Consider the following 27391-nt stretch of genomic DNA (forward strand, 5'->3'; position numbering starts at 1 on the left):
TCAGGCGAACATCCCGACACTAATTAAATTTCACAGAAAAATTAACATGAATAATGAGGAAAAAACAACTATTTATTGCAAAGTGGTAGCCATTGTTGGAGACCTGGAAAAAGAATATGCATATTATTTGAACTGCCAAATCACTAGAAAATCAGTATTTATTCACATGTAGAAAATGAGGAAAAAACAACTATTTATTGCAAAGTGGTAGCCATTGTTGGAGACCTGGAAAAAGAATATGCATATTATTTGAACTGCCAAATCACTAGAAAATCAGTATTTATTCACATGTAGAATTGTCATTAACAAAATATTTTGAATAAGTAAAGCATAATGCAAATCTAAATGAAATGAGAACCTGGTTTTGCATCTGGGAATTCTCTAGGTGTATAGACAATGGTCCCAAAGCTTGATGTATTTGAAACAGAATCCTCATGGAAGTGTTCAACAGACTCAGGAATGGCTACTGGTGGATGAGTAGAATCTTTACCAGTTTGTTCATTAACCACTAAAAAAGCATCAACTAGTGCATTTGCAAATTCAAGGTCATTAATATGATGGGGATACACCTTTACCTGCACAGTACAAAACTTTTGACCTTAAAATGTCTTCCTAGCAACAAGTAAAATAAAACCCAAGCAAAATTGAAACTTTACAGTTCACAAATACCTGTCGATTATCATCAGTCTGAATAAGCCTTTGTAATTCGTGGAGAAGAGTATCAGTTGCCTCTGGATCATAAAAAGGATTACCTGGTGCATCTAAAGCAGATATACCTTTTTCTGGAAGGCAAACACAAATCTTAGAAGATGAACTGTTCAGTTTATTTGCTATGAAATCAGCAAATTTTCTGTTATCATCCATTGTTGTTCGCATGAGTGAAACCTGGAAAGAGAATCAACTGATTTATTAGATTAGCACGACAAAATCAGCCATTTCAACAAGTCAAACATTTTTAATTCCAGTGAATTATAAAATGCATTTTGAGTAGTCCAATATAACATCACTGATAAATCTTGCTTTGGTCAAAGTTGTGGGATAGAGGGAAATATATGATCAATATGGGTAATAAAAGTGATATAGTAATCATGGCAGATATGAGTAGTTTTCAAGCAAAAGCAAAACAGAACACCTTAGTCATGTAGTGTAGTCATCACCTAGTCACCTGATTATTGTGTTCGTATATATTTCTCTGCTGGAAATTCTGTGGTATGGTATCTTTTGCTCCAAAGTTAACCATGTCTAATGCTCCCACACTCAGGACCAGGGGGATTTTCTTCTCTATTATAACATCAAAGCGAGAACTGTCACAAGCCATTACGCCTCCAACTATGTAGTCTGCTACCTCTGTTGTTGTGATGTCCAAAACACCCTAAGCAAAATAGAAGAAAGGAATATGTATAAAAAATACAAATAGAGGTAGGAATGCATAAAGAAGAATCTGAATCGAAACAAACAGAATACAAGCAACTCCACAAAGCTCATCCAAGTTAAGTATCTGCTTTCCCAAAATAGCCTATGTATACACACACAAATAAAAAATAATATGAATAAGTGTTGGCAACCATGAAAGTACATACACAAAATACAGAGAAAAATATATTTTTAACAAAACTAAGTCACTAACACCCTACCGCTTCCATAAGATCGCGTATTTCTGTATCCTTAAGGGTAGACCCATATCTTCTTAGACCAGCTTTGAGTTCATCAAAAGTGATTGCACCACTGTTATCAGTATCCATAGTCTGGAACATTTCTCTCAAACCAGCAATTTCCTCTTCAGATAGACTTTCGGCAATTACCTAAGAAAATAGCATAACAAGCAATGATTACAAACAACTATAACTATAGTTACTTAGTCTCAATCAAACAAAAACATAATAGATAACATATTAAATCCACTTGAAAGTGAAGAGTGAGTGCAAACAACAAAGTTACTTAGTTTCAATCAAACAAAAATATAACAGATTAAATACAATTGAAAGTGAAGAGCAAGTGCATAAGCCCAATAAGGTTACTTAATTTGGAAATCAAGAAGTGCACGATAGTACAATCCACAAAGGCAACAATGGAACTTCATATATTATGTATGAAAATGCATCACCTTTTTCATAACAATGTATGATCAACATTCATACATAAATTAATATCCATGCATTAATTAGCTTTATTTACCCGCAATGCCATCTTCTTTAGCTTATTCATTGCAGAAAACTGTTTGAGACGAGAAAGAACAGGATACGATTCGGAGGAAGGGCTCAGGGAAGATACGATTCGGAGGAAGGGCTCAGGGAAGATACGATTCGGAGGAAGGGCTCAGGGAAGATACGATTCGGAGGAAGGGCTCAGGGAAGATACGATAGGGAAGAAGGGCTTAGGGAAGATACGATTCGGAGTTAGGGCTCAGGGAAGATACGATTCGGAGGAAGGGCTTAGGGAAGATACGATTCGGAGGAAGGGTTCAGGGAAGAAGGGCTTAGGGAAGATACGATTCGGAGGAAGGGCTCAGGGAAGAAGGGTTAGGGAAGATACGATTCGGAGGAGCATTTAGAAGGCAGCCTGATAAAATTAATTTAGTATCAGTTGGGGTCCTTTTTTAAAAAAATTAAACAGAAATTTTTTCTAAAAAATAGACATTACCCATGGATAAGCTGTAGTAAAAAATAATACGAAAATTTTTGGCAAAATTTAAGTTAGGATTGTATTTTTTTTTTCATTACCCACGGATTTTTTAATTTTACTTACGGAATTACTGTGGTAATTAATTAAAAAAAAATTATTTTATACAACAATACACACGGTTTTTCCGTGGGTAACAATTAATTTACCCACGGGTTATGATCCGTGGCTAATTTTCCGTAGGTATACAAATGTTTTCTTGTAGTGTCTAATCATGCATGCAAAAAATCATTACAATACTTAAAAGTTGAAGGATTAAATATGTTTTATTTCAATCACTACGCGAAAAATAGTATTTACAGCGATTGTTTAAGCCATTTACAGCGCTTTTTCCAAAAATTAAGCGTTGTAGTATCTAGCACTTTAAAAAGATACAACAGCGCTCTTTAAAAGAAAAAAAGCGATGTAAATCTCTTCTAAAAACGCACTGCTTGTTGTACTAGCTTTACAGCGTTTTTTCAAAAAAGCACTGTAATAGGTGCATTTTTATTCTATTTTTATTAAAAAAAACGTTGTAAATGGAATTTTTAAAATAACGTTTGTTTGTATAAACAGATTTTTTATGGCATTTTTTTAAGAAAGCAATGTCTTTTCATTTTTTTCCAAAATCATTTTCATTCCAGCACATGATATTGATACAATTACTTTATTTTTCATTTAAACAACAACAGCAACAAACTTGTAACTTTACATATTGACATATCAGTTTACAAACATCACATGATATTGACACAATTACATATTTTTTACATTTACATGTTCACAAAAACACATAACTATATAACTTTACATATTCACAACAAAACCTTGCAACACAACACATATTTTTTACATTTACATATTCACAACCTTGCAGCATGCCAGTTTCCCAGCACCCAAGAAATACATTCTTCTTACAATGTTTCAACCACATCCAATTTGTACTCTCTTCACATATAGAACATGCACACTGACCTTTAAACTTCTACACTTGTCTCCCACATATTTTTTTAAATCTTCAATTAAAGGAGTCAAGTATACGTCGATATCATTCCCCGATTGTTTGGGTCCAGAAATTAACAGAGACAACATCATAAACTTATGCTTCATACATAAACATGGAGGTAAGTTATAAATCAAAAATATCACAGGCCACGTGTTGTGTGAGATGCTTTGAAGACCATATGGATTCATTCCATCAGTAGAAAGTGCAAGTCGTAGATTTCTTGACTCTATCCCGAATTCTGGATACTCGTGATGAATTTTTGCCCATTGTGGAGAATCTGCAGGGTGTCAAAACTTTCCATCTCTAATTATTTCATCTGCATGTCATGTTAAGTGTTTTGAATCTTCTTCACTGCGATACATGTGCCTAAATCTTCGTATTATAGGAAAATACCACACGACTTTGCTGGAGTAGATTCTTTCTTCTTATATCGAGAGACATTGCATTTCGGACACGCCTTTAGTAATTCATATTCATTTCGAAATAAAATGCAATCGTTAGGACACACATGAATTCTTTTGTAACTCATGCCAATAGAGCACAATTCGTTTAGCCTCGTAGGTTCGACTGAGAAGTTCATTATCATACGTGAAGCTTTTATCAGACCATCCATTACTCGCTTTTAAGTTGTACAACTTTAATATCACCGACAGTCTTGTGAATTTAGTACAACCATTATATAATGATTTCTCTGCATCAGTCAACAAACTCTCAAATATTTTAGGACAATCCCGAAGATCTTCTTCAACTGCTTTTGCAATCTCCTCAACTCGGTCTGACTCATATGTATCTGTGTCGAAATCAATTGAAGCATATGTCGAACCATTCTCAAAATTAATGTTTCCTTTTTTTTTTCTCACCATGTCTTATCCAACATGTGTAGCTTTGATCAATTCCATTACATACTAGATGTCCTTCTAATTCATCTTCTCTAACACGTTTTCCAAAACAACATTTTAAACAAGGACAAACGACTCTATTTGTATCTTTTGCATTCTTCACTGCAAACTCAACAAACTCTTTCACTCCATTTTCATACTCTTTTGACAATCGATTGGCAGACATCTAATTTCGGTCCATTTTATATGACCTATATAAATGCAGTTACACAAACAATAAGCTACTGATAACATTATACCAATATATAGTACACATATCTAATATTGGAAAATGGAAACCAAGGTCCAAGACTGATTTCAAAACAGAATAGATTAACAAATTTCAAAAAAGAATAGATTTTATATGATTTATTATGTAACAATTTATTAGTTTTAGTGACAACAACAAATTAATTAATATAGTATCTGAGACAACGTATCCAATTTTTTTTTTAAAGGAGGAGCAGTAGATGGTCGCACAGTGGAGGAGATGAGGGTTCGTAGAGTAGAGGAGATGAGGGTTCGCAGAGTAGAGGAGATGAGGGCTTGTAGGGTTAGGACAATGTATTAAATTTGTTTTTATTTATTTAAAGTAAATTATTTTTATTTAAAGTGAATGATTTTACAACGCTTGTATAATAAGAACTCTAATAGGTCCTTCAATTATGTGAAAGCGCAAGTCTTTTATAGCGCTTGTATAAAAAATGCTCTGATAGGTCATTTAATTATGTGAAAGCGCAAGTCTTTTACATCGCTTGTCAAAAAAATGCTTTAAAAGCTATGTAACATAAGGTGGGAGCGCTATATTTTACAGCGCTTGTGTTTAAAGCGCTCCAAAAGCGCTGTAAAAAATTATGTGAGGGCGCTTCAGTTTACAACGCTTTTGAAAAAGCGTTGTAAGAGCCTTGTAAACATTATGTGGAAGCGCTATGTGACCCTATATGACCCTACAACAGCGCCTTTTCCACAACGCTTGTCAAAAAAGTGTTGTTGTATCATCTGTTATTTTTAAAATATTATACAACAACGCTTGTATTTAATAAGCGCTATAAAATGTCATTTTTAGCGTAGTGAATAGTGAGTAAAATTGTTTGTTGAATAATTTTGTAGAGATTAAAAATTGTATTAAATTAAACTTTGACGTTAATGTATTTAACATTCACATACGTTTCTTAGTAACTTCTTCACCAAATCAAAAACCTTCTTTCTTTTGGAGATTTGTTGAAATTCAGGTGTTTTGGTTATAAAACATAGCGGAACAGATTAAGCATTATAAGTGGAGCATATGAAAAGTAAATATCAGTAATATTTATCACAAAGATGGCAACTCAAATATATTTCTAGTAAAGCAAACCACATAATATAATCAAAACAACAAATTAACATTTATTGAAAGAGAAAAAAGAGAAGGAAAAAAAGAAAAAGTATGAAATGTAAAATTCATTTTAAAATTTCAATAGCTGAATATACAATGTCTTGTTTGGACAAAATATTTTGTAGCCTTAGGTTACTTCGTCCTGCCTTTTTTTTGATCATTCATGTATATAGAAGATTGATGCACTAACTTCTGTATGAAAATATGTAGAATATTCATGCCCTAGAAGGAGGAGAGGTCCAGGTTTCTAGGGAAAAATATAAACAATTTCACAGAGAAAGAAAAATAATTGAAACTAAAATATGGCTCATGTGTTGCGCGGGATATATAGCCTCTAACATATTAGTATTATTTTGAATAAGATTTTAAAATTTGAAAAATAATATAACTTATGGATATTGTTTGTAGAGTATTTTTTTTGAATTTATTTCAGTAATTGTTATATATGGATTTATACATAAACACACATTTGAGAATATGTATAATATTTTGGAGAATGTAATTGCAACTAATTCATATATTAAATTTTACCCATTGAATAAGATTTAAAATTGTTAAAAAGATATTTAAAGGTTTGATCAATCGGATTTATAATTTAATGTCTTATATACATTTCACTCATAAAAAATTATGAGAAAATAGAACAAAATGAGTATTATGGAAAAAATATCTACACATTAAAATATAGTGATAAGTATAAAGTTAATAATATATTAATTATTAATCATTAATGATCTATTTGTTAATCAATAATCTGTTAAAATTTACATCTTTCTAATTACTATATCATTTTAAAGAAATATTGATGGCTAAACATTGATCACTTTCTCAAATGTTCAGCTAAAAAACAAATCCTTCTCTCAAATGTGTGGTTAGGATGCATAAAACGAAAAATAATATATGTTTTTCAAATAAACCCATAGTGAAGATCATCATGCAAACAAAGCTCATAAATTATATTTAGTATTAAAAATGTTAAAAGCATTATAATAAATAGGCTAAATAGTACATGCGGTGCCTTAACTTAATTTCACTTAACGTTTTAGTTCTTTTTTTCTTCCGATTTGGTCCTTTATTTTAATTTTAAGTGACAATTTGATCTTTTATGTTTTAAAATAGCAACAATATTATCCTTCTTTTAACAAAAATTCAAAAAATTGATCAACATTTTCAAACAAAACCCATAAAATTAATTATCATCTTCAATATAATACAAATTTCATCAAATTCATAACTTAAATATTTAAATAAACTCATATTTTCATTCTTTATTTGATGAATTTGATGTTGTTGGAGATGAAAATTTATGCATTTGATGTTGTTGGAGATGAATATTTAAGTTATGCATTTGATAAAATTTGTATTATATTGAAGATGATAATTAATTTTATGGATTTTGTTTAAAAATTTTGATGCGTTTTTTGAATTTTTGTAAAAAAAAAAAAAGGATAACATTGTTGACATTTTAAAATATAAAAGATCAAATTGTCACTTAAAATTAAAATAAATGACCAAATCCGAAAAAAAAAAGATAAAGGACTAAAACGTTAACTGAAATTAAGTTAAGGGACCGCATGTGCTATATAGCCTAATAAATATAAACATATGTAATTATTTACTGTAAAATCATATTAGACTTGCTCTTTTTTTACTCGTGTTGTCGTGTAATTATAATTTTAAAATGATTGAGGAATAAATTAATCTAAGTTATTCAGATGAGGACACAAAATGGAGAATACAAAGTGAAAAGTAGAATTAAAAATAGCAAGACAAAATGAGTGTTGTTTAAATCTTAGTAAAAATGGTTGTAACTTATATTTTAATTTAACTCTAGTTGCTCTCTTAATAGAAAAATATTATTAAAAAAAGTGGCAGAACAAATTTAAATTTATTGGCAAAATATTGTTAGAAAAATATTTATATGATTTTGTCATTTGGTATTCATTTCATTCTAACTCTGTCAAAGAAATGATAAAACTAAATTTCAATGTCTTGAGTGTGAGGCTTCTGTACAAACTGGCTTGAAAATTTTCACAAACAATCGTGTATGTACGGTTGAATAGAAGTAATCATATGTAGAAACTTCAAATAGATAGTATTTTTAATGGTGAAATAGAAGTAATCAGATTTAGAAACTTCAAATAGTTAGTATTTTTAAATTTTTTGACAACATAAAACATCTTTGTACAATAAACAACAAATGATTTCCGAATCTAAATATTAAACAATATTCTTTTATGTATTAAACGACACATAGTTCTAAATCTCTCGAAAACACAATAATAACACTACTGAATATGAACAGTTTTCTTTATCTTTTGAGGAGCCACTATACTTTTATGTCATATATTAGATCAATTATGCCTGCGAAAACAATATTCTAATTAATAACAATTAAGGTTTTTAGAAAAATAAGCAAATAGGTAGAATATGTTACAAAACACCATTTATTCAAATGCTATTTGTGCAAAAGAAGAATTTTCCAACTCTATCTACTTCTTCGAAAATAATTGGGTTGCAAAGAGGTTTTCTATTGAGTTGATAAAGTGGGATTGTAAAAACTCATATGTATCTAGAAGGTTTTCTTGTGGTAGTGGCGGGTCTGCAATCCAAAAGCTAATTGCATAAGGTGTGTGAAAATGGTTACAAGAAGAAAAAAAATTATCGACTTAGAAATTCAGAATTGGAGGAGGGACAATGGTGCAATTGAATAATAAGAGTTATTAAATAAAATATAACGGCAGAATAAATATTGGAGTTTCTATTTTGTTTTTAATAAGGCACTAAGTTTAGAGAGATAGACCACGTACTAAGAGTGAATTAGTAGAATAGCATATATGTGTAAAAAAAACTTATATAGCAAAACTAATAGTGAGATGACAACATCCTAATTTGTGGAATTATTTTAATAAAATTGTATATAAAAAAATGGAGTATAAATACTTTAAAAGAGACCAAAGCGTAAGTGCTATTGTCTTTTCCAAATAAACATAAACAATAATATACAATAACTTCTACAAATTGTTGTCATTTATATATTTCTTGAGAAGTTTATAAAAGGACCAATATACTAATTGGAGTTAAAACCATGTTACCAATAGTGAAGGAGGATAATAAGTGTCGATTACTTAATATTGATTATACTTTAATTTGTAATTCATGACACATAATAATAATAATAATAATAATAATAATAATAATAATAATAATAATAATAATAATAATATTATGTGTGTTAAAGTAATGGAAGTGGAATAATAAGAAGCATGGAAGAGAGACGATGAAAGAATACTTTTTAGATACGCCACATGAGATTTTTGTTGAGTTGACAACAGTTGAATGAAATGACATAATATTGAATGATGGGTCACAATAGTATTTAAAGTCAATTTTAATACACACTACTAGAAATTTGCTTTTTACCTGCGGATTTTCCCGCGGTTCACAAGTATAGTAAGACTTTTCCTGCGGTATAGTGTTCCGCAGGTAAAACGACAGGCAACGTTTTCGTTTGCTGCGGATTTACACACGACTATATTTCCGCAGCAAAGTTCGTCTTTTTCCATAAGATTCATCTGTGGCAAATTTCCGCGGCAGATTTCTGCAGCAATTTCCGCAGCAAATTCCGTAGCAAAGTTTATGAGTGTTTTATCCTTGGGAAATTATGCAGGTAAATTTCATGTCAATTTTATGATTTTATTTTCAAATAATTAAGGTAGAATTTCTTTTTAAACAAATTAAAAAAATAAGACAAGTTGCACAATTAAAGATGATAATATAATTCGGACTCGCAGTAGCAATCTACATCTGAATCCATCTTGATTTAGAAAGGAAAATTCGTTTTGATTTAGTGTGGGTCTGGGTTTTTCTGAAATTAAAATTTGGAGTAGAGGGACGCTTTGGAGTGTTATATTTCTGCACCCGAACCCGCTCCACTAGTAATATTATTGTGATTTTTAAATTTTATAATATATTGTCTATTAAATTCATTGAATTAAGAGTTTTGATAAATTTATCTATTTAATTTTGAATTCAGTAATTAAATAAATTGTTTTCATAATTAAATTAAATTATTTTAGATTATTAAATTATTTTAGATTTATATAAAATTTTATATCTATAATTTATATTATATATTAAATTATTTTAGATTTATATAAAATTTTATATCTATAATTTATATAATATAAATTTTTGATTTAACAAAAAAAATTATATAATTAAAAAAGATAGTGAGAAATTAAGAGTGACTTTGATTGAGATGATCCAAATTTTATATTCTATTTATGGATATTTATTTATAATTGATCATACAAAGGTAAAAAAATAAAATCATATATATTGTAAGTACAATGTACTATATTGTAATTATCATATGTAATCAGATTTCTTTTTTTATTTGACAAAAAAATAATTTTTGTTTTTTGTCATTGTATCTTTTTATTTTATTAAAACAAATAAATGGAATTTAAAAAAATTGGAATTGGAAAAAAACATTTTCAACAATTAAAATCCTGCCGTTAAAAAAAACTAATTAAAACCCTAAAACAACTTTGTAAAAGAAAAAGTAAAAAACTCTCGCACGCTAAAGAAGAACACTTTTGCTTCCCACACCCCTCATTTTACTTCCCACACCCCTCAATTTTTTTTGTAAACCCAAAATACCCAAACTACCCTTCCCTCTTTATTCACTTAACCCTTCATTCTATCTTCATCGTCTTCATCTTCATTAACCTAACATTTTCAATCTTCTTCAATATTTTTCAATCATTTTGATACATTTCATCTTCAATAATCTTCAATCACTTTCAATATCTTCATCATTTTCATCATCTTTATCATTATAGTTACTCAAATCAACTAGGTATGGATTTTGTTGGATTTTGTAGCTTAAATATTTTTTTTCAAAATCAGGGATTCGTACGTGAACTCAGTTCACGTACTGAAATGAATTCACGTATCTGATAAAATTAAGAAAATTCAGATGATACGTGAATTAAGTTTACGTAAACGTACGTGAATTAAGTTTGCGTACATCAATGGAGTTTTAAAATTTCATATGAAATACGTGAACTGAGATAACGTAGGTGTACGTGAACTCAATTCACGTAGCAAACATGTGAATTGAATTCACGTACACATACGTGAACTCAGTTCACATATAGGTAAGAATTTGAAAAATCTCAGTCATACGTGAACTGAGTTCACGTACACATACGTTATCTCAGTTCACGTAAAAGTGATAAAATTTGGAAGAACCATTCAAAAAACAACCATTGATGAACATTCAAAAACAACTATTCAAAAAGATAATGAAGTTAGGTTAATGAAGATGAAAATGATGAAGTTAGAAATGATGAGTTAATTGAATAAAGAGAGAAGGGTAGTTTGGGTATTTAGGGTTTACAAAAAAATTTAAGGGGTGTGGGAAGTAAATTGAGGGGTGTGGGAAGCAAAAGTGAAAAAGAAATGTATCAGAAACCCTCACACCGTGGCACTTGCGTATTCTTAGCCCACGACTGTCACACCTCACCGTCGCATCTCAAATCACCACCGTCACACCTCGCCACCGCATCTCAACCATAGTCATCGTAACCTCGTCGCCGTCGTAAGTGTTGCGCGCCACTCTGTTTTATTTCAGTCTCGTTTCTCGCCATTTTTCATTATTCATTTCCGTGAACTAAAATGGGTTAGGGTTTTGATTTTCTTCTGGTTTAGCCACCACCGTCACACCTTGCGGCCATCGAAGCTTAAGCTCTTTACGTTGCACCTCAACCTCGTCATCGTAACCTCGTCGCCTTCGTAAGTGTTGCGTGCCACTCTATTTTATTTCAATCTCATTTCTGTCATTTTTCATTATTCTCGTTTCATTATTCATTTTCATGAACTGTAGTGAGTTAGGATTTTGATTTTCTTCTGATTGAAGGTTTTTCTTCTAATTTAGTGAGAGTGGTGGCGGTGGAAACAAGAGAAGAAGAAGAGTGGTGTTTCTGGCAAAAGGGAACTGAGATCTGAGAAGTGTATAAGCAAAAACGGTATTTGGATTTCGACTTCCTTTTTTATTTATTGCTTTTCTATTTTTTTTATGATGTTCTCTTAATTTTAATTAAATAAATATTTGAATTCAAAATTTTAATAAACTTTAATTAAAAATTCCATTAAATACGAATTTAAATTCTGAGTTTAAATTATTTTTACTGGATTTCACAAAGTCTGAGGATTAAAACTGTAAAAAATAAAAAGATTTAGTTAGTCATATAGATCTCTTCAATTAAAAATATCATTATATTAGTTAGTCATTAAATTTTGGACTCATGTACTACTATGTAATCTTTGATTATATGTATTTGTGTACTGGTTTGTTATGAGGCTTTGCTTATAATATTTTCTAATGTATTCAATTGAAAAGAAATATTTGGAACTTTTACCAGTTTTCTAATTGTAACTTTTTATTGATTGCTCCTCTGACAGTGGGAGGAAGGAGACAATTAGGATAAACTGGGCAGCCTACCCTCATTATCACGCCCCAGAAATATTTGCACCATTTATATTGGATGGGCGACATCTTTACTATGTTAATGCATTCGAAAATGCGGCTAGCACCATGGAAACAAGTGTTGTGTCAGCTGAGAATATTGCCCGACTCATACTCTCAAGATATTTTGGCAAAGTCAATGTGCATTCGTCTAATTTGAAGGTTAGTTCTCAAGGAGAAGATGTTCATTTAGACTTGTGATACGGTGGTTGTAAATCAAGCAATTATTTTCAACAGGTGGTTAATCCCTAGCCAGCTGGTGAAGATACAGCAATGTGCAAAATACGGGCCAACACTGCAAATACAGAACAATAACTAATTATTCTCCCCAGTCCCTCCCTTTGTATTTTATGTTGTTATGGTATTAATAATGTATAGAGGATGGTGTGTGTGATTGTTGAGATTCAAACTTTGCCTTTTTTCCATAGAGTTAGAACTGATACTTGCTTATTATGTTTTCACTTATTTGCAAAACTGTCAACACATGCCAAAATTATATCATTTTTAGTTATATGAATTATTGGGAATGAGTAATGCTAGTCCTTGAGAATCAATGCTTTTGGGGAAGAGGGGTATTGGACTCTGACAATACAGATGCAAAATTTATGCTTCCTGCCTATATACCATAAATCTTGAGTTCATAACTTAATATGGCTCCAAAAACTGTATGCATTTAGAATAGACATTTTTTTTTATTATTTCTCCTGTTTCCTGTTTCTTGTTCTTTCCCATATATGTTGTAATTTGTTTGGTTAATTAATTAGTTAGTTTATGTATTGTATGGTTTTTAATTTCTCTCCTAGCCTGATTCCTAGACTAATGTGTGTAAGATATTGTTTCTGTTTTGTTCATCCATTTTGTTCATCTTCTCCCACTACTTCAGTTTTTTCCATTACAGAAAAGGTTTACATGGCCCCCAACTTTGAGCGACATGGTGCAACGCAACTTTGAAAAAAGGAGTGCAGCTAAGATGTCACCACTAATGCAAGATGCACGTAAAGATTTGGAAAATAAGCCTACTTGGATGGGAGAATGAATGTGGGAACAATTGAAGGCAATTTGGGATTCCTCTAATTTCCAAAAAACAAATCTGAGATAAATAAATTTCTAGTTGCAGATCTAGTATTTTTCTGAGGTTGGAGTCTATTGTCAAATTAAAGGAGTCAAAAAGTGTTGACATTACTGCCTGCATAGAGGTATTTTGAATTAAGCTTATGTCTAATTTGTTTTTTATTTTTGTAAGATTGATTTTTTATCATACTGAAACTATGTTTCATTAATGGAAGATAAATGCAATGTCCATTTTGTGATTTTTCAAATACTTGTTACAATGAGAGATCTGATGCTTACATGCACCAGTAACAGAAAACAATGTGGATGTATACTTTGAAACTAAACAATACAAAAAGGAACTCAAAGCAGCCGATGCCATTTTGAAAAAAATTCCAGATGATGGAGGTATACTTTTTCGTGCTTGCTTTTACTTTGTCATCTTGAATGTTTTATTTCCTTGTTACATGTTTCAGTTAAGTAACACACCACCTATCTCCATTTCTTAATTATCATGATTCTTTGGGTATTTTATTTATTTATTTATGTGTCTGTTCCTCCTTCTGGTTGATAGAAACTTTATCAATGAAGGGTTTGACATTAAATTGCATGGATCGTAAATCTGAAGCATATGAAGTGGTTTGCTAAGGATTGAAGGTATGCTACCTTTGTTTTTCCTTTTTCCTTCCATTTTTATAAGCAGAAATGGTATCATTGATAGGTGCTATTGAAATGGATTTTTTAAAAATAAAAAAAATTATTGTGGCTGTTTGTTGTACTGAACTTCAAATACGAAACAGAGCATCAAAAGCTATTGAAATTCTGGAAGCATATGAAGGGGCATTAAAAGATTATCCTCCAGAAAGTGAACGAATTGAGCATGGGAAAATGCTTTTATATATAAGGTATTTCCTCTGGCTAATTGTGAATATCAATGTGCTAGCACTTGGTCTTGCAAATATTTTAAAAAGATGTCAGTTTCTTTTATGAAGCTTGAATTTCTCTATCTCAGATTATTGTTTCGTTGAATCAATCTCAAATTATGGTTTGATGATATAGAAGAAGTGAAATGATAGGACATTGGATTTGCCCAATAAACCTTACTTTGGTCATGTATAACTATGAGCAACTTTTTGACTGAGCACTTTCGCCTTCATGTTTTATGCATCAGGTTGTTGCATGGAGTTTTGTTCCTGGTAAGCAACTGGAGCAAAAGAAAAGAAAGAAGATTGTCAATCCTACTACACCCGTTGTCCCTCTTGCCAAACATTTAAGGAGATAAAGGGATATATATTGTTTACCCGTTTTTGAAATATTTTAGTTTATATGATCATGTACAATGTGTGTATATATTATACTCATATTTTCTATAAAGTAAAGCCTTTGGTTTATACATTATAATTAAAATTTTAATGTTAAGACTTTGTTTTCCTAAGAAGTTCATGCTTTAATTAATATTTAGTATGATTTGTGAATTCGATATAAATTTTGTTTCAGAAATACTTAAAAAATGTATTATAATTAAGTGTAATTTTCATATAAATCAAAATTCAGAAGAAAAAAAAAACCAGTACAAATTAAAAATATACATTACAAACTTTCCTACGGATTTACCTGTGGATTTTCATGCGAAATATATTATCAATTGCATGTGACATTACCTGCGGAAATACCCTTGGAAAACATTCGTAGAAATGGTACTGCAGATCTGTTCTGCATGAATATTCGTAAAGAAATGCCTTAAGTTTATAAAATATTTGCTGCAGAATTTATTTAGTTTTCCTACGGATTTATCTGCATGTACATTACCTGCGGATTTTTAGCTTTAATCCGTAGGAAACTCCGCAGGTAAAACACTAATTTCTAGTAGTGACATTGTAATAGATATTTAGAAATAAAAAATTTTTGAGAAAAGAAAATAGTGTAGGATGAAGGAAAAGGAAATGATTCTTGTTGGCTAATATCTTGCTAATTTAATGTGGTGGTGTTATTGATATTTATGTGAGCCAGTTACAATATTAAAGAAGAATTGATATTAATATGATGGGTAAGGAATACATATGGGTGTAATAGTAGAGATAGAATAGAATTTGTGTGAAACTAAAATTGAAGGGGCACCTCATATTACTTTTGGTGTGGCAAAACTAATGTATATGGTCAAATTATTGATGAAACGAAGATAGAATATTTTGGGAATGATTTAATAGATTATAAATAGATTTTGCTAATTAAACACACAAGCACAAGTTTGAAATAAACTCCATACAAGCAATCAAAGATACATATTAATTTGATGTGTAATGGTGAATTTAAAATAAAACTAGATTTAAATCCGTAGATTGCGTGATTAGAAGCGGTATCTTGTGTATTTATTGAGTAAATTTTAGTGTTGATATTGTAAAAATGCAATTGTTCATTTTAACGTGGAATCAACACATCAATTTTGTAATCAAAAAGTTATAAAATATATGAAATTGATTATAAAATAGAAGACTAACAAATTATAACTATATGAATTTTAAACAAACAATCAATAAAAAAATATGTTAAAAAAGTAATTGTAGTTTAAAAATAAAATTAAAATAACAATATATAATATTGATAAAAAAAAATTAGAAATATTCTAATATAAACAATAAATCAACAAAAAAAATTGTCTATTGAATAGACGACAATACCAAAACATTACAGACCAATTTTTATTGACATAGTTACTTATAAATTATTGAAAAGCAAATTTTATATCAGCATTCTCATGTCTCCTATTGATGAAACTTTCTTTCAAATATCACTTATTAATTTTTGCATTGATCAGGAGTATAACCGTATTCGACAATAGATGGAAGTTAAAAATTTGATTCAATACATGTGAGGATATGAACATACCCATTGGTGGATAGTATGAACATAAATATTCATGGATATTTTATATGAATTAGAGCTTATCCAATGAGTGAATGAGAGGGTTAAATCTTAACCGCGCAACCATATATGGATGATCGTGATTAAGAGTTATTTAAGTGACACATGACCACTAGTCTCTGCTATTAACTCAACACATGTTTTTTTCCTGTATTTGTGTTTACATGTTTACAACATCCTTAAAAGGTTATCCATAAGAAATGAGTTTAAATTTCGATTTCTAGATTCATATTTATTTACTTTTATCTTAATTTATTTTTTACACTTTTTATAATGTTCAAACTATGCATTCAAAAAATTATTCAAAAATTTTAAAGTTGAAAGACAATTAAATATGTTTGATTTTAGTAGATATTAAAATTGTTTGTTGCATAATTTGAAGAGACTAAAAATTATATTTGACTAAATTTTGATGTTAATGTATTTAAAACTTACATACTTTTCTTAGTAACTTCCTCACCAATTCAGTTGTTTTGGTTATAAAACATAGCAGACCATATTAAGACAAAATTCTTAAATTAATACTTTGAAAATAATCAAACATTTTATTATTTTTTCTTTATTATGATTTTGATCTTATTAATTCATGTATGTTGAAGTATGCATGTTCATGCAAGATCGTATGATCATTTTTAAGAAATCAAAATGGATTTCATTATTAAATATGGACCCATCTAATGTACATATCAAGAAAATAATACACTTTTATGAAGTATGAAATGATTTGTAAGATTTCTCAAAGAAATGTCAAAACCAGATTGATGACATAATGATTGTAGAACTTTCTCATTCATTTTGGTTGTCTTATTAAAAGACAAGAGACAAATGAATCAATTTTAGGATCACTAAAAGTCTTTCCTTGATTGATATAATTTGCACATAGATCACCCAAAAGTAATCAAGCTTTAAGAAGTCAAATAGTGAATGTCCACTTGCTAAAAACTCATGTAGATTGATTTGCAGTTTTGATTTCAAATTGATTAGCTGGAAGTAAGTATCAAGGACTCAAGTGCACTGCAGAAAAACCTTGACATGACATATTTAGTCTTCGTGCCCAAGTTCCCCTCAAAACTTAAAAAATAACATTTGAGTTATTTAATCTCCTATTACCAAGGTCATTCTTGAGTATATTAAATTAAAAACATTAGTTAATTTTAAAAATGGATCACAATTCAAACTCTCCCCTTTCTTGTGACATTTATTACTTCAAATTTAAATAATAATTATCACGAACCTGGCAACCAAAATGTATTTTTAGTAAAAACAAATTGTCGCAAGTGAAGGAGAATAATTGAAATATTTAAAAATAAAACATTTGAGAAATAAAAATAGTCTAAGATAAAGGAAAACAAAATGACTCTTGTTAATATAATGTGGTGGTGTTATTAATATTTATGTAAGTCACTCACAATATTGAAGGAGAATTGATGTTTTTTCACTGGAAAAGGAGTATTGATGTTAATATATGATGGGGATAGAAAACATATGAGTGTACTAGTATAGAGTAACACCTCATTACTTTTTAAGTTAAATAACATCTACGGTTCTTTAACTTAATTTCAGTTAACGTTTTAGTCCTTTATATTTTTTTTTCTTCTCAATTTGGTCATTTATGTTTTAAAATGTCAACAATGTTATCATTTTTTTACAAAAATTCATCAAAACTTTTAAACAAAATCCATAAAATTAATTATCATCTTCAATATAATGCAAATTTCATCAAATTTATAACTTAAATCTTTAAATACACTTATACTTTTATTTTTTTATTTGATGAATTTAATATTGTTGGAAATGAAAATATGATAGAGGGAGGTTACGGCTACTTTAAATTTTTTATATAAAAATAAATATATCTATAATAATAATTATCTATAATATAAGGTATATATAAGAAATGTCTTTGTAATAATATTAAATTATAAATTGACTTAATGATAATAGAGACATTTATAAATCTTATGTATGTGGTTCAACCATTTATAATAGTGATTTTGTTATTTTGAAAATGTTTTATATATGATCTTTTTTTATTCTTCAAGTTCTAAATAAGGTATTGTAGGGCCAAAAAGATAGACTTAAAAGAAGTGAAGAAATTCCTGAAATGTTCTCTGATTTTTCATTTGATTCATTATTTTCACACAACATAGATCATATTGAAAAATAAATGCTAATAAGACTAACATTCTTTGTTTTTTAATAAGCGACTAACATTCTTTGTTTTTTTAATAAGCGACTAACATCCTTTGTGATTATTCATTGCTAAATACTTTTCCTGCTAAATCCCAAATTTATAATTCATTTTCTCAAGAAACTTGACTTATAGAGACAACACAAAGTCGTAGGTAAAAGTCTGAAATCTGTAGGTATATGGTGAAAGACATATCTCGACGACAGTTTTATATATCGTCTATAGTCCACAAATACCTAAGATTTTTTTTTGAAATAGCAATGTCAATTTATAAGAAAAGGGGGTTTGAATTATAAATTCACCTTTTTAAAATTTCCTGTTAAAACTTAAAAGATTTAATGCAAGATTAATCTTGGTTATGAAAATAGAAAACGGAGAACGTTTTTTGTTAGTGAAAAACACACAATTTAACTTATCTATTTAATTTGATAATCAAAAGACTAGAAATAAATAGAGATAAAGGAAGAGATATCACGTATAAATATATCTTGGTTCACCCAAACTGGGCTACGTCCAGTCCTCACAGTTGCTAAGGGATTTGGAGATGGGCATTTGAAGATAGGATTAGGGCTTGAGTTTGGGGATGAGGACAAATAGTTCGAGAATGTGTTTTCTGATGATCCTTCTAGAGGAGTGGATCTAGGTGGTGGTAAAGGTGATCGAGTGAGGAACGACGAAGATGGTGGAGATGATGGCCACAATGGCATGTCAGGGCAAGGGTTTTTTCGAGCGAACATTTTTGTGCGAGCCATTGTTGGTAATGAGTGAGATTTTACAGAGCGACATATTAAGTTTTGGGAAAAGTGAAAGACGTGAGGAAGGGCAGCAGTTTTTGTGTGTAGAAGTTGAGGAGTTGCAGAAAATTTTGACTTTTCTATAGGAAAGATGAAGTGACAGATGAGTGTTGGAAAATAGGAAGATAGGGGGTAGGGGTTACAACATGGCAATTACTTTTGCTCACAAACAAACACTTATAATTAATGGTACGCAAAAATCACTTTTTTGATTTTGTGAAGAAAAAAAACGAAGATTGATGAAAGAAAAATGCATAATGATTGAAACAAACCAAGAAAATTCTTGGTTTCCTTAAAACAAAATTATGCAAACAGACTGGATTTTTTTTATCATTTTCAATTTTTCTTTGATGAAATTAAAACTTTCCTATTCTAGAGGTTTGGTAAAGATGTCAACAAGTTGTTTTTTATTATCTACAAAGATTATTTTAACTTCCTTTTTATTAACATGATCACGGATAAAATGATATTTTATCTCAATGTGTTTTGATCTAGAATGTTGAATGGAATTTTTCGAAAGATTTATAGTGCTTGTGTTATCAGAATAGATTGAAATATTTGAATAACTTACAAAGAAGCCTTCAAGTTGATTTTTTTTTTTATTCAGATGACTTGAGAACAACAATTTGCTACTGAGACATATTCAACTTCAGTTGTTGATAAAGCAATCGTATTTTGTTTTCTGCATAACCAACTTATTAATGTTTCTCCTAGAAACTCACATGCACCACTTGGGCCAGCATAATCAACACGGCAGTAAGCTACAAGATTAAAATGAGAACCTTTTCTATACCAAATGCCAAGATTAGTAGTACCAACAAGATATCGAAAAATTCTATTTACAACAGATAAGTGAGATTCTTTTGGTGCAGTTAGAAATCTAGCATATAATCCTACTACAAATACAATGTGAGGTCTACTGACAGTTAAATAAAGAAAATATCCTATCATTCCCCTGTATTCTTTTTCAGAAATAAATTTTCCGTTTTCATCTTTATCTAATGAGGAAGATGGATGCATGGGAGTAGTCATAATTTTGGCTTCATTCATTTTATATTTTGATAAAAGATCTTTTATGCATTTTTCTTGACATATAAAAATGCCTTCTTTATGTTGCTTAATTTGCAAACCAAAAAAATACCATAATTCTCCCATCATATTGATCTCAAATTCACTTTGCACGAGATTTGAAAAGTCATCACACATTTTCTCATTAGTTGATTCAAATATAATATCGTCAACATACACTTGAACAATAAGTAAATCATTTTTATTTGTTTTCTTGAACAATGTAGTGTCAATTTTTCCTCTAGAAAATCCACTTTTGATAAAAAAAAGAACTTAATCTTTCGTACCATGCTCTTGGTGCTTGTTTTAATCCATATAGAGCTTTGGTAAGTTTGAAAACATGATTTGGTTTTGATTGATCTTCAAAATCAGGGGGCTGACGGAAGTAAACTAGTTTATTTAAAAATGTACTTTTAACATCCATTTGAAAGATTTTGATAAGTTTACAAGATGTATATGCAAGAAGACTTCTTATAGCTTCTAACCTTGCAACTGGAGAAAATGTTTCATCATAGTCAATACCTTCTTGTTGATTGTACCCTTGGGCAACTAGTCTTACTTTGTTTCTTACAACCTTACCTTCTTCATCCAACTTATTTATGATTGTTTGATCTAGTGGATCTAGGACAAGGTTCTAGACTTCATTCTTTTTTAATTGAAAGTTATTCCTTCATTGCATCTATCCAAGATTGATCAATTATGGCTTCTTTCATATAAAGCAGCAACATCGAGTCTTTCCAATATTATAACAATTAGTAGATGATAAAATTCAGCACTTGAGTAACAGATTATAAAATAGCAACATCGAGTCATTCGAATATTATAACAACTAGCAGACGATAAAAATCAACACTTGAATAACAAAATTCAACATCGATAATTGGCAAATACTTTAAAGTAGAAAATTAATCACTTGAGTTACTATGACTCCTTACTATAAGTCACTCATCGAAATACTATCAATTATCTTTCAAAACAAACAACACCATAAAGAATTAATTCACTATACTAAAAAAAGTAAGTCACTTTATAGAACCAATAAAAGCTCAAAACTTACAATCACTCTTGCAGCCTTTTCATTGACAGTTGACTCATCTTTACGAGTACGAGTTTCAACATAAATCTCTTCACGTCCAAGTACCATTTATTTGCTATTTTTTTTTTCTAAACCCAAACAAACAAGTCAAATATATTTTATTTTTGGCTTAATTGCAGTTTTGGTCCCCCTATTTTAGCTGAATCGCGAAAGTAGTCCCCCCATTTTATTTCTCCCCAGTTCTGGTCCCCCAAACAGAATTTTGGTAAAAAATTTAATGAAATTTCATTTTTTAAAGTCGTACTACACCATTTATAATCATAGATTCCAGGTACAATTGTTGCAAATGAGATTTTGAGGCATGATATGACTTAAATAAATGCAAAAAAAAAAATGAAATTTCATCAAGTTTTGGACCAAAATTCTGTTTGAGGGACCAAAACTGTGGAGAAACAAAATGGGGAGACTACTTTTACAAATCAGCTAAAATAGGGGGACCAAAACTGCAATTAAGCCTTTATTTTTTAATTACAATTCACCCCATGAAAAGTAAAAATCGAAACAAACCTTTTCATCAATAAATTTTTGAAGACTTTTTGTACCATTCGATGGACATCTTCAAACTTAGCACGATTTTGTCTATTAATTTGACTTACTTTACGCATTTCATACGAGAAATATTATTCAACATAATGAATCAGTTAATACTTATTTGAGACATAATAGCATTTATGACTTACTTGTCCTTCATCAGAAAACCAATGACGAACCAAATCACGATATTGATTTGGGTCAACTCTATCATCAGGTACTGCAGTTGCAACTTCATATTCTGTCTTACTTGGATCATATGCCTTTGACTTTAAATAACTTTTCCTTTGCCTCCACTTCTCATTCAACTCAAATTTTATCATTTCTTTTGTTGAGTCATTTATTGCAGGAACAAACTCAAATTTGATCTACTTAATGAGAGATGTTAAAAAAATAATAAGTTATATTACAATTTTTGACAAAAAAATAATTTCAATGTACAAGAGTAATACTTCTATTAATTTTTGCATCTCTTCTTTGAAACTCGTTGGCATATGTCTCCCTGATTTGTAGCCGATTGGAGCATATTGATGCATTCTAACTACACTACCTATAAAACGGGTAAGAGTTGTTGCTTAATTCCCAATAGGTCGACCGTGGTTGTCCAAATGAACAATTATGACATCACCATCTTCCACCTCTCATACATCTAGCATGCTTGTTGGACCTCTAACCCGTTTAGGTTCTACATCTACATGTAAAACAAAAGTCATAAAAGTATAAATCACTATATTTACATAAATAAAGTATAACAAATGAAATAATATAAAATTTATACTTTTTTCAACCGGTTCTTCTTCGGCTTCTATGTTAGAAGCTATATAGTGAGATTCTATAGACTTATGTATGACAACTTCTGCAACATTCATTTCTTGCGTGTTGGTTGAGTTTGTACGAGGAGAAACATTTTGTATTCCTTCATTATCACTTGTCTAATTCCGAATGTTTTAACTTTTTTATTCGTCCCATTGTTGCTCCAAATAAAAAAAATTGAAATAATCTCAAGTAAGTATAATAACACATTAACAAAAAATTGTACAAATATAAGTGAATATGGCATAAAATTCACGTCTAAAACATTAACTCAAGGTGCACACCTAAAACATATTATCTCATTCTTCCTTTTCCACTTCATTTTCACTATCACCAAGATTATAAACATCCACAACAACTTCAAAGAAATCATTATCATCCTCAACTTCAAGTCTAACTAAATCAATAACATTTCGAGTATCTTCACTTGTATCATGCATTATTTTCTCAAGAATTTCTTCCATTTTGTTAGATTCTTCATCACCCTTATCATAGATATCCCTAACCTTTGCATTCAGAATAATAGGTCAGTCCTTGTTTCTCTCATCATATACATAAAACACATTTTTAGCTTGTGAGGCAAAAACAAATGGGTCATCACAAATATTTTTTCCAGTATGTTTCAAAAATTTGAAATTCAAAAGTGTTAGTCCAAACTTATCTTTCTTGACACCTTTCTTAATATCAACCCAATTACATTTGAATAGAACAATCTTATATTTGCCTGAATAATCCAACTGAAATATATCAGTTAATTGTCCAAAGTAATCAATTTCATCTTAGAATTAAAATGGCATACTTAGAATTTACAGAGAACCATTAATCGTTTTAGTGAGATTTTGATTTCTGAAATGGTTAAGAAGGCCCTAAAACAGTGAAGTGGGGGTTTTTGTATACAAAATATGACAATACATTTTACTCTTTAGATGTATGTTTTGCATTAGAACTTTGCATAGTAAGTAAAAAAATGAACTTCAAAGAAGACCTTGGGTGAGTTACAAAAAGATTCTTTGATGGGGAATTCATTATGGTAGAATCCATATTTGCAAAGATTGTCAATTTTGATAGTGATGAAGATCTTGAGAAATATTGCCAACTTTTCTTGGTTTGATAAAAGTTCTATTTCCCAATTCATCATCCACTATACATGGTTGGTACACTAAGTTGTTAGATGGCTTACATTCCATTGGAAAATTTAATTGGAGTGTTGCTGTTTATGATATTTTTTTTCTAAAAGTTTTAATTGAACAACAATTTGTTTGCGTGAGGGAATGAATTCTTCCCAGTTGCATATTAGAGGATGCATTGTTGTATTACAGATATATCATTGTTTATATGTTATCTCTTGTCATTGTATGATCCATAATATTAATATCTACGAACTTATATTATTTTTTTGACTTTAATTTGTATTTGCTTTGGTGACTTGACATTAATATATATATAGAGAGATAGGCTTTAGAATATGTGATCGTGTAGCAAAGAAGAACGTCCAATATTCTAAAAACATTTCCACGGTTGTCGTATTGCCATGATATTTTGATTGTAGACAAATATATATCACATTCTCTTGATAAAAATTTGGTAAGTTTAGATAAATATATTTCTATCATGTTGTATGAACTTTGTAGGTAGCATAAGACTAATTGCTATTGATAGTTGGTTATTTTTTATATTGTTTTATTGTTAAGAGGATATTAAATAGCTCTGTGTCACTAAAGAATAAGTTTCCAACGAAGTAGTAAGGGAAACATTAGACAACACGAGGCAAGGATATCACAAGTTGAGCAACAAATACGAGAAATGAGACAATTGTTAAATCCATAAAAAAAAAAAAAACTCAAGCAAATCAAATGATCTCACGATGAAGGTGTAGGGAGAAAAACACAAGAAAAAGAGGTTTGAATTGTGTTTTGTTTAAAAAAAAATACTTAAAGAGATAACGAAAGGAGCACAAACCAATTTATCATGGTTCACCACCAACTCGATAGTTATTGAAGGTGCAAACACGAGAAAGGGGTTGAATTGTGTTTGATAAAGTTGATAACATTTTACTAATTTGATGAAGGTTGATTGATTTTTATGAATTACTTAGATAAGAAGCAATCAGATTCAGAAGCAGCAAATAATGAAAGCATAAATAATTTGACACATAGATTTATCCTAGTTTACCACTAACTTGGCCACATCCAATTCCCTCATTTAGAAGGATTTAATCCACTAATTCAAATACCTTGAATTACAAAACACCTAACCCTCAAAGCCAGTCTTCTCAAATAGCCTAACAAGCCCAGACTTTTGAGGAACTAACCACTTTGACCCTACAAACCAAGTCTTCTCCTAACAACTTGACAACTCCAGATTGAAGAAGGAACTAAACCACTATCGGGTTGGATACGAAATATTAGAACTTTAAGTGTTTGCTTCTAATAAAGTTGATAATAATAATAAGTCTCGCACTCTAAGAAAAAAAAAACACTTAGAGAATATATCACATTCGAACAAGTATTTCTCTATATGAATTTGAAATTTTGAACTTGAGTTCTTTTACTCTTTTCTGTTTTTCATTGATCTTCTTCGTTAGCATTGAATATCTATTTATAGTTAAAATTAGGGCTTCCATTTAATCCTTGTTTAATTCTGAATTATATCTTGTTCAGATTAGGTTTGTAAATTCTTTAGAGTGATTTAGTTTGTATTTTGTTCGGATTGCATTTGTAAATTCTTCAGATTCATTATGTTCATATTTTGTTGTAGATAAATTTTGATCAGATCTTCTTCAAATTTTTACCATATCTTCTTTTCAACTTCGTCAAATATTTTCTTCAATTGTAAATATGAATTAAATCTTATCTTATATTTTTATCAATTATAAATTTGAATCAAATCTTATTTCATATTTTCTTCAATTATAAATTTGAATCAAATCTTATTCACATTTTCTTCAATTATAAATTTGAATCAAATCTTATTTTAGATTTTTTCAAAAACATGAATCTTCTTTCATACTCTTTGAAGTCAAATATATTGTTCTCATAAAATACTTTTGTTATCACAAAAACTCTAAGTATAAAATAAACTTGGTTCCAATAGTTACGTCTTGTCCCTTCGCATTGAACGATCTAATCCACTAATCACCAACAGTATCACACGCCCATTGAACCCCTATCAGTCAATGTGAATGTGTTCAAGTCTTCTCAACCTTCTAGGTTAGTACAATCAAGTTGTTGAGGATAACAATCACTACTAGCCTAAGTTACAAATAGTGTTTAAGATTACTTTTTGAATAAATCTCATAAGAGATTGTTTACAAGGTATGCTCTCAAAATGTATTTGAAGTTTTCAGTACTTCGAAAAAATACAAAGTTATTCACGAGTTGTTGTATATGACGGCAATAGGTTTCTCGTATATGTGTTTCTTGTAGTGAATATCACAAATCCTTTTATAGAGAAACTTCAATATCATTAGGATTTCTTACTGTTGATGTGATTGCAAGAAATCAACTTGAAACATAATGACTTGTATCAAATCTTTAGAGATCTTGTATCAACATTAAAAGCTTGTCCAAATCCGTCTTCATAATTGATTCATTGTATCTTGATAGAAATGACATAAAGATCAGATGACGACACATTCAGAGGATGTCATGAACTTCTCTATAGTTGGGAAAAGTCCAAGTTAACGAGTAGAAGTTGTTGGGATGTTGACTTCTTCAATGTTGATTTTTTATTAGAAAGTTGACTTTGATAGAGTGTTGACTTGACACTTTCACCAAACTGTCAACTATTTTCCAGATTCATTAGAGGGCATTGAGAGCACACTTATGAGAATAAGTCACAACTTTAACAGATATTCCAGAGCATTGTCTTGTTTTTCTTCTACAATTATCAGATGATGCAACATAAGGTCTTTTAAAGTTCATGACAAGCGAACTGCACACTTCATTAAATTTATTAGTACTGTAAATTGTTCTCACAAAGTAATTAAATGTTATAATTCTTCAACCCACGTTGATTCTAATAGAAGGGTATTGAAATGGTAAGTGAAAGAAAGGTAATGCATATATCATATAATGAAGACCATTAAGCATACGTCAAACCTCTACACTCGACTTAAAGACCATCAAACAAAATGTCATACGCGAAAAACTGCATTTTACAGCGCTTTTTTTAATCCATTTACAGCGTTTTTTCAACAAAAAAAAAAGCGTTGTGGAATCGAGCGCTATAAATGATACAACAGCGCTTTTAAAAAAGCGCTATAAAACATGTAAATATAACGCGCGCTTGTTATGCACATTTTACAGCGCTTTTGCAACAAAGCGCTGTAACATGTACCCCATTATAAGAAATTATGGGTCTGCATTTTACAGCGCTTTTTTGAGAAAGCGCTGTAAAATGCACACCCATTATATGAATTTATGGGTCTGCATTTTACAGCGCTTTTGTTGTACATTTTACAGCGCTTTCTCAA

The 27391-nt window shown here is 30.0% G+C and overlaps 1 protein-coding gene and 2 long non-coding RNA genes across 4 annotated transcripts; 2 read left to right on the forward strand and 1 right to left on the reverse strand.

The window, feature by feature from the left end:
- Window positions 1–341: 341 nt before the first annotated feature.
- On the reverse strand, window positions 342–1424 carry LOC140920221 (toMV susceptible protein tm-1(GCR26)-like). Its single transcript, XM_073368149.1, has 2 exons — window positions 670–1424; window positions 342–575 (listed from the first exon to the last, which is right to left on the reverse strand). Exons 1-2 carry the CDS (start codon window positions 874–876, stop codon window positions 342–344), a joined length of 441 nt encoding a protein of 146 aa, XP_073224250.1. The 5' UTR covers window positions 877–1424.
- A 10918-nt stretch (window positions 1425–12342) lies between these two features.
- Window positions 12343–13006, forward strand: LOC113784756 (uncharacterized). Its single transcript, XR_003470897.2, has 2 exons — window positions 12343–12614; window positions 12690–13006. It is a non-coding gene; the product is annotated as an uncharacterized lncRNA (long non-coding RNA).
- A 666-nt stretch (window positions 13007–13672) lies between these two features.
- On the forward strand, window positions 13673–14921 carry LOC113784757 (uncharacterized). 2 transcript variants are annotated; one of them, XR_003470899.2, is made up of 4 exons: window positions 13673–13910; window positions 14077–14159; window positions 14303–14407; window positions 14674–14921. It is a non-coding gene; the product is annotated as an uncharacterized lncRNA (long non-coding RNA). The 2 variants fall into 2 exon arrangements; XR_012163321.1 differs by lacking the exon at window positions 14303–14407.
- The last annotated feature ends 12470 nt before the right edge of the window (window positions 14922–27391 follow it).

Source organism: Cicer arietinum, chromosome 5 (assembly GCF_000331145.2).
Source record: "Cicer arietinum cultivar CDC Frontier isolate Library 1 chromosome 5, Cicar.CDCFrontier_v2.0, whole genome shotgun sequence".
Classification (NCBI taxonomy): domain Eukaryota; kingdom Viridiplantae; phylum Streptophyta; class Magnoliopsida; order Fabales; family Fabaceae; genus Cicer; species Cicer arietinum.

Excerpts from the sequence above, each read along its gene's own strand:
- LOC140920221 (XM_073368149.1), bottom strand. The coding sequence starts at position 876 with ATGCGAACAACAATGGATGATAACAGAAAATTTGCTGATTTCATAGCA. Across the intron at positions 576-669 it reads AGACTGATGATAATCGACAG|GTAAAGGTGTATCCCCATCA; the intron begins GTATTTGTGAAC and ends TGTACTGTGCAG.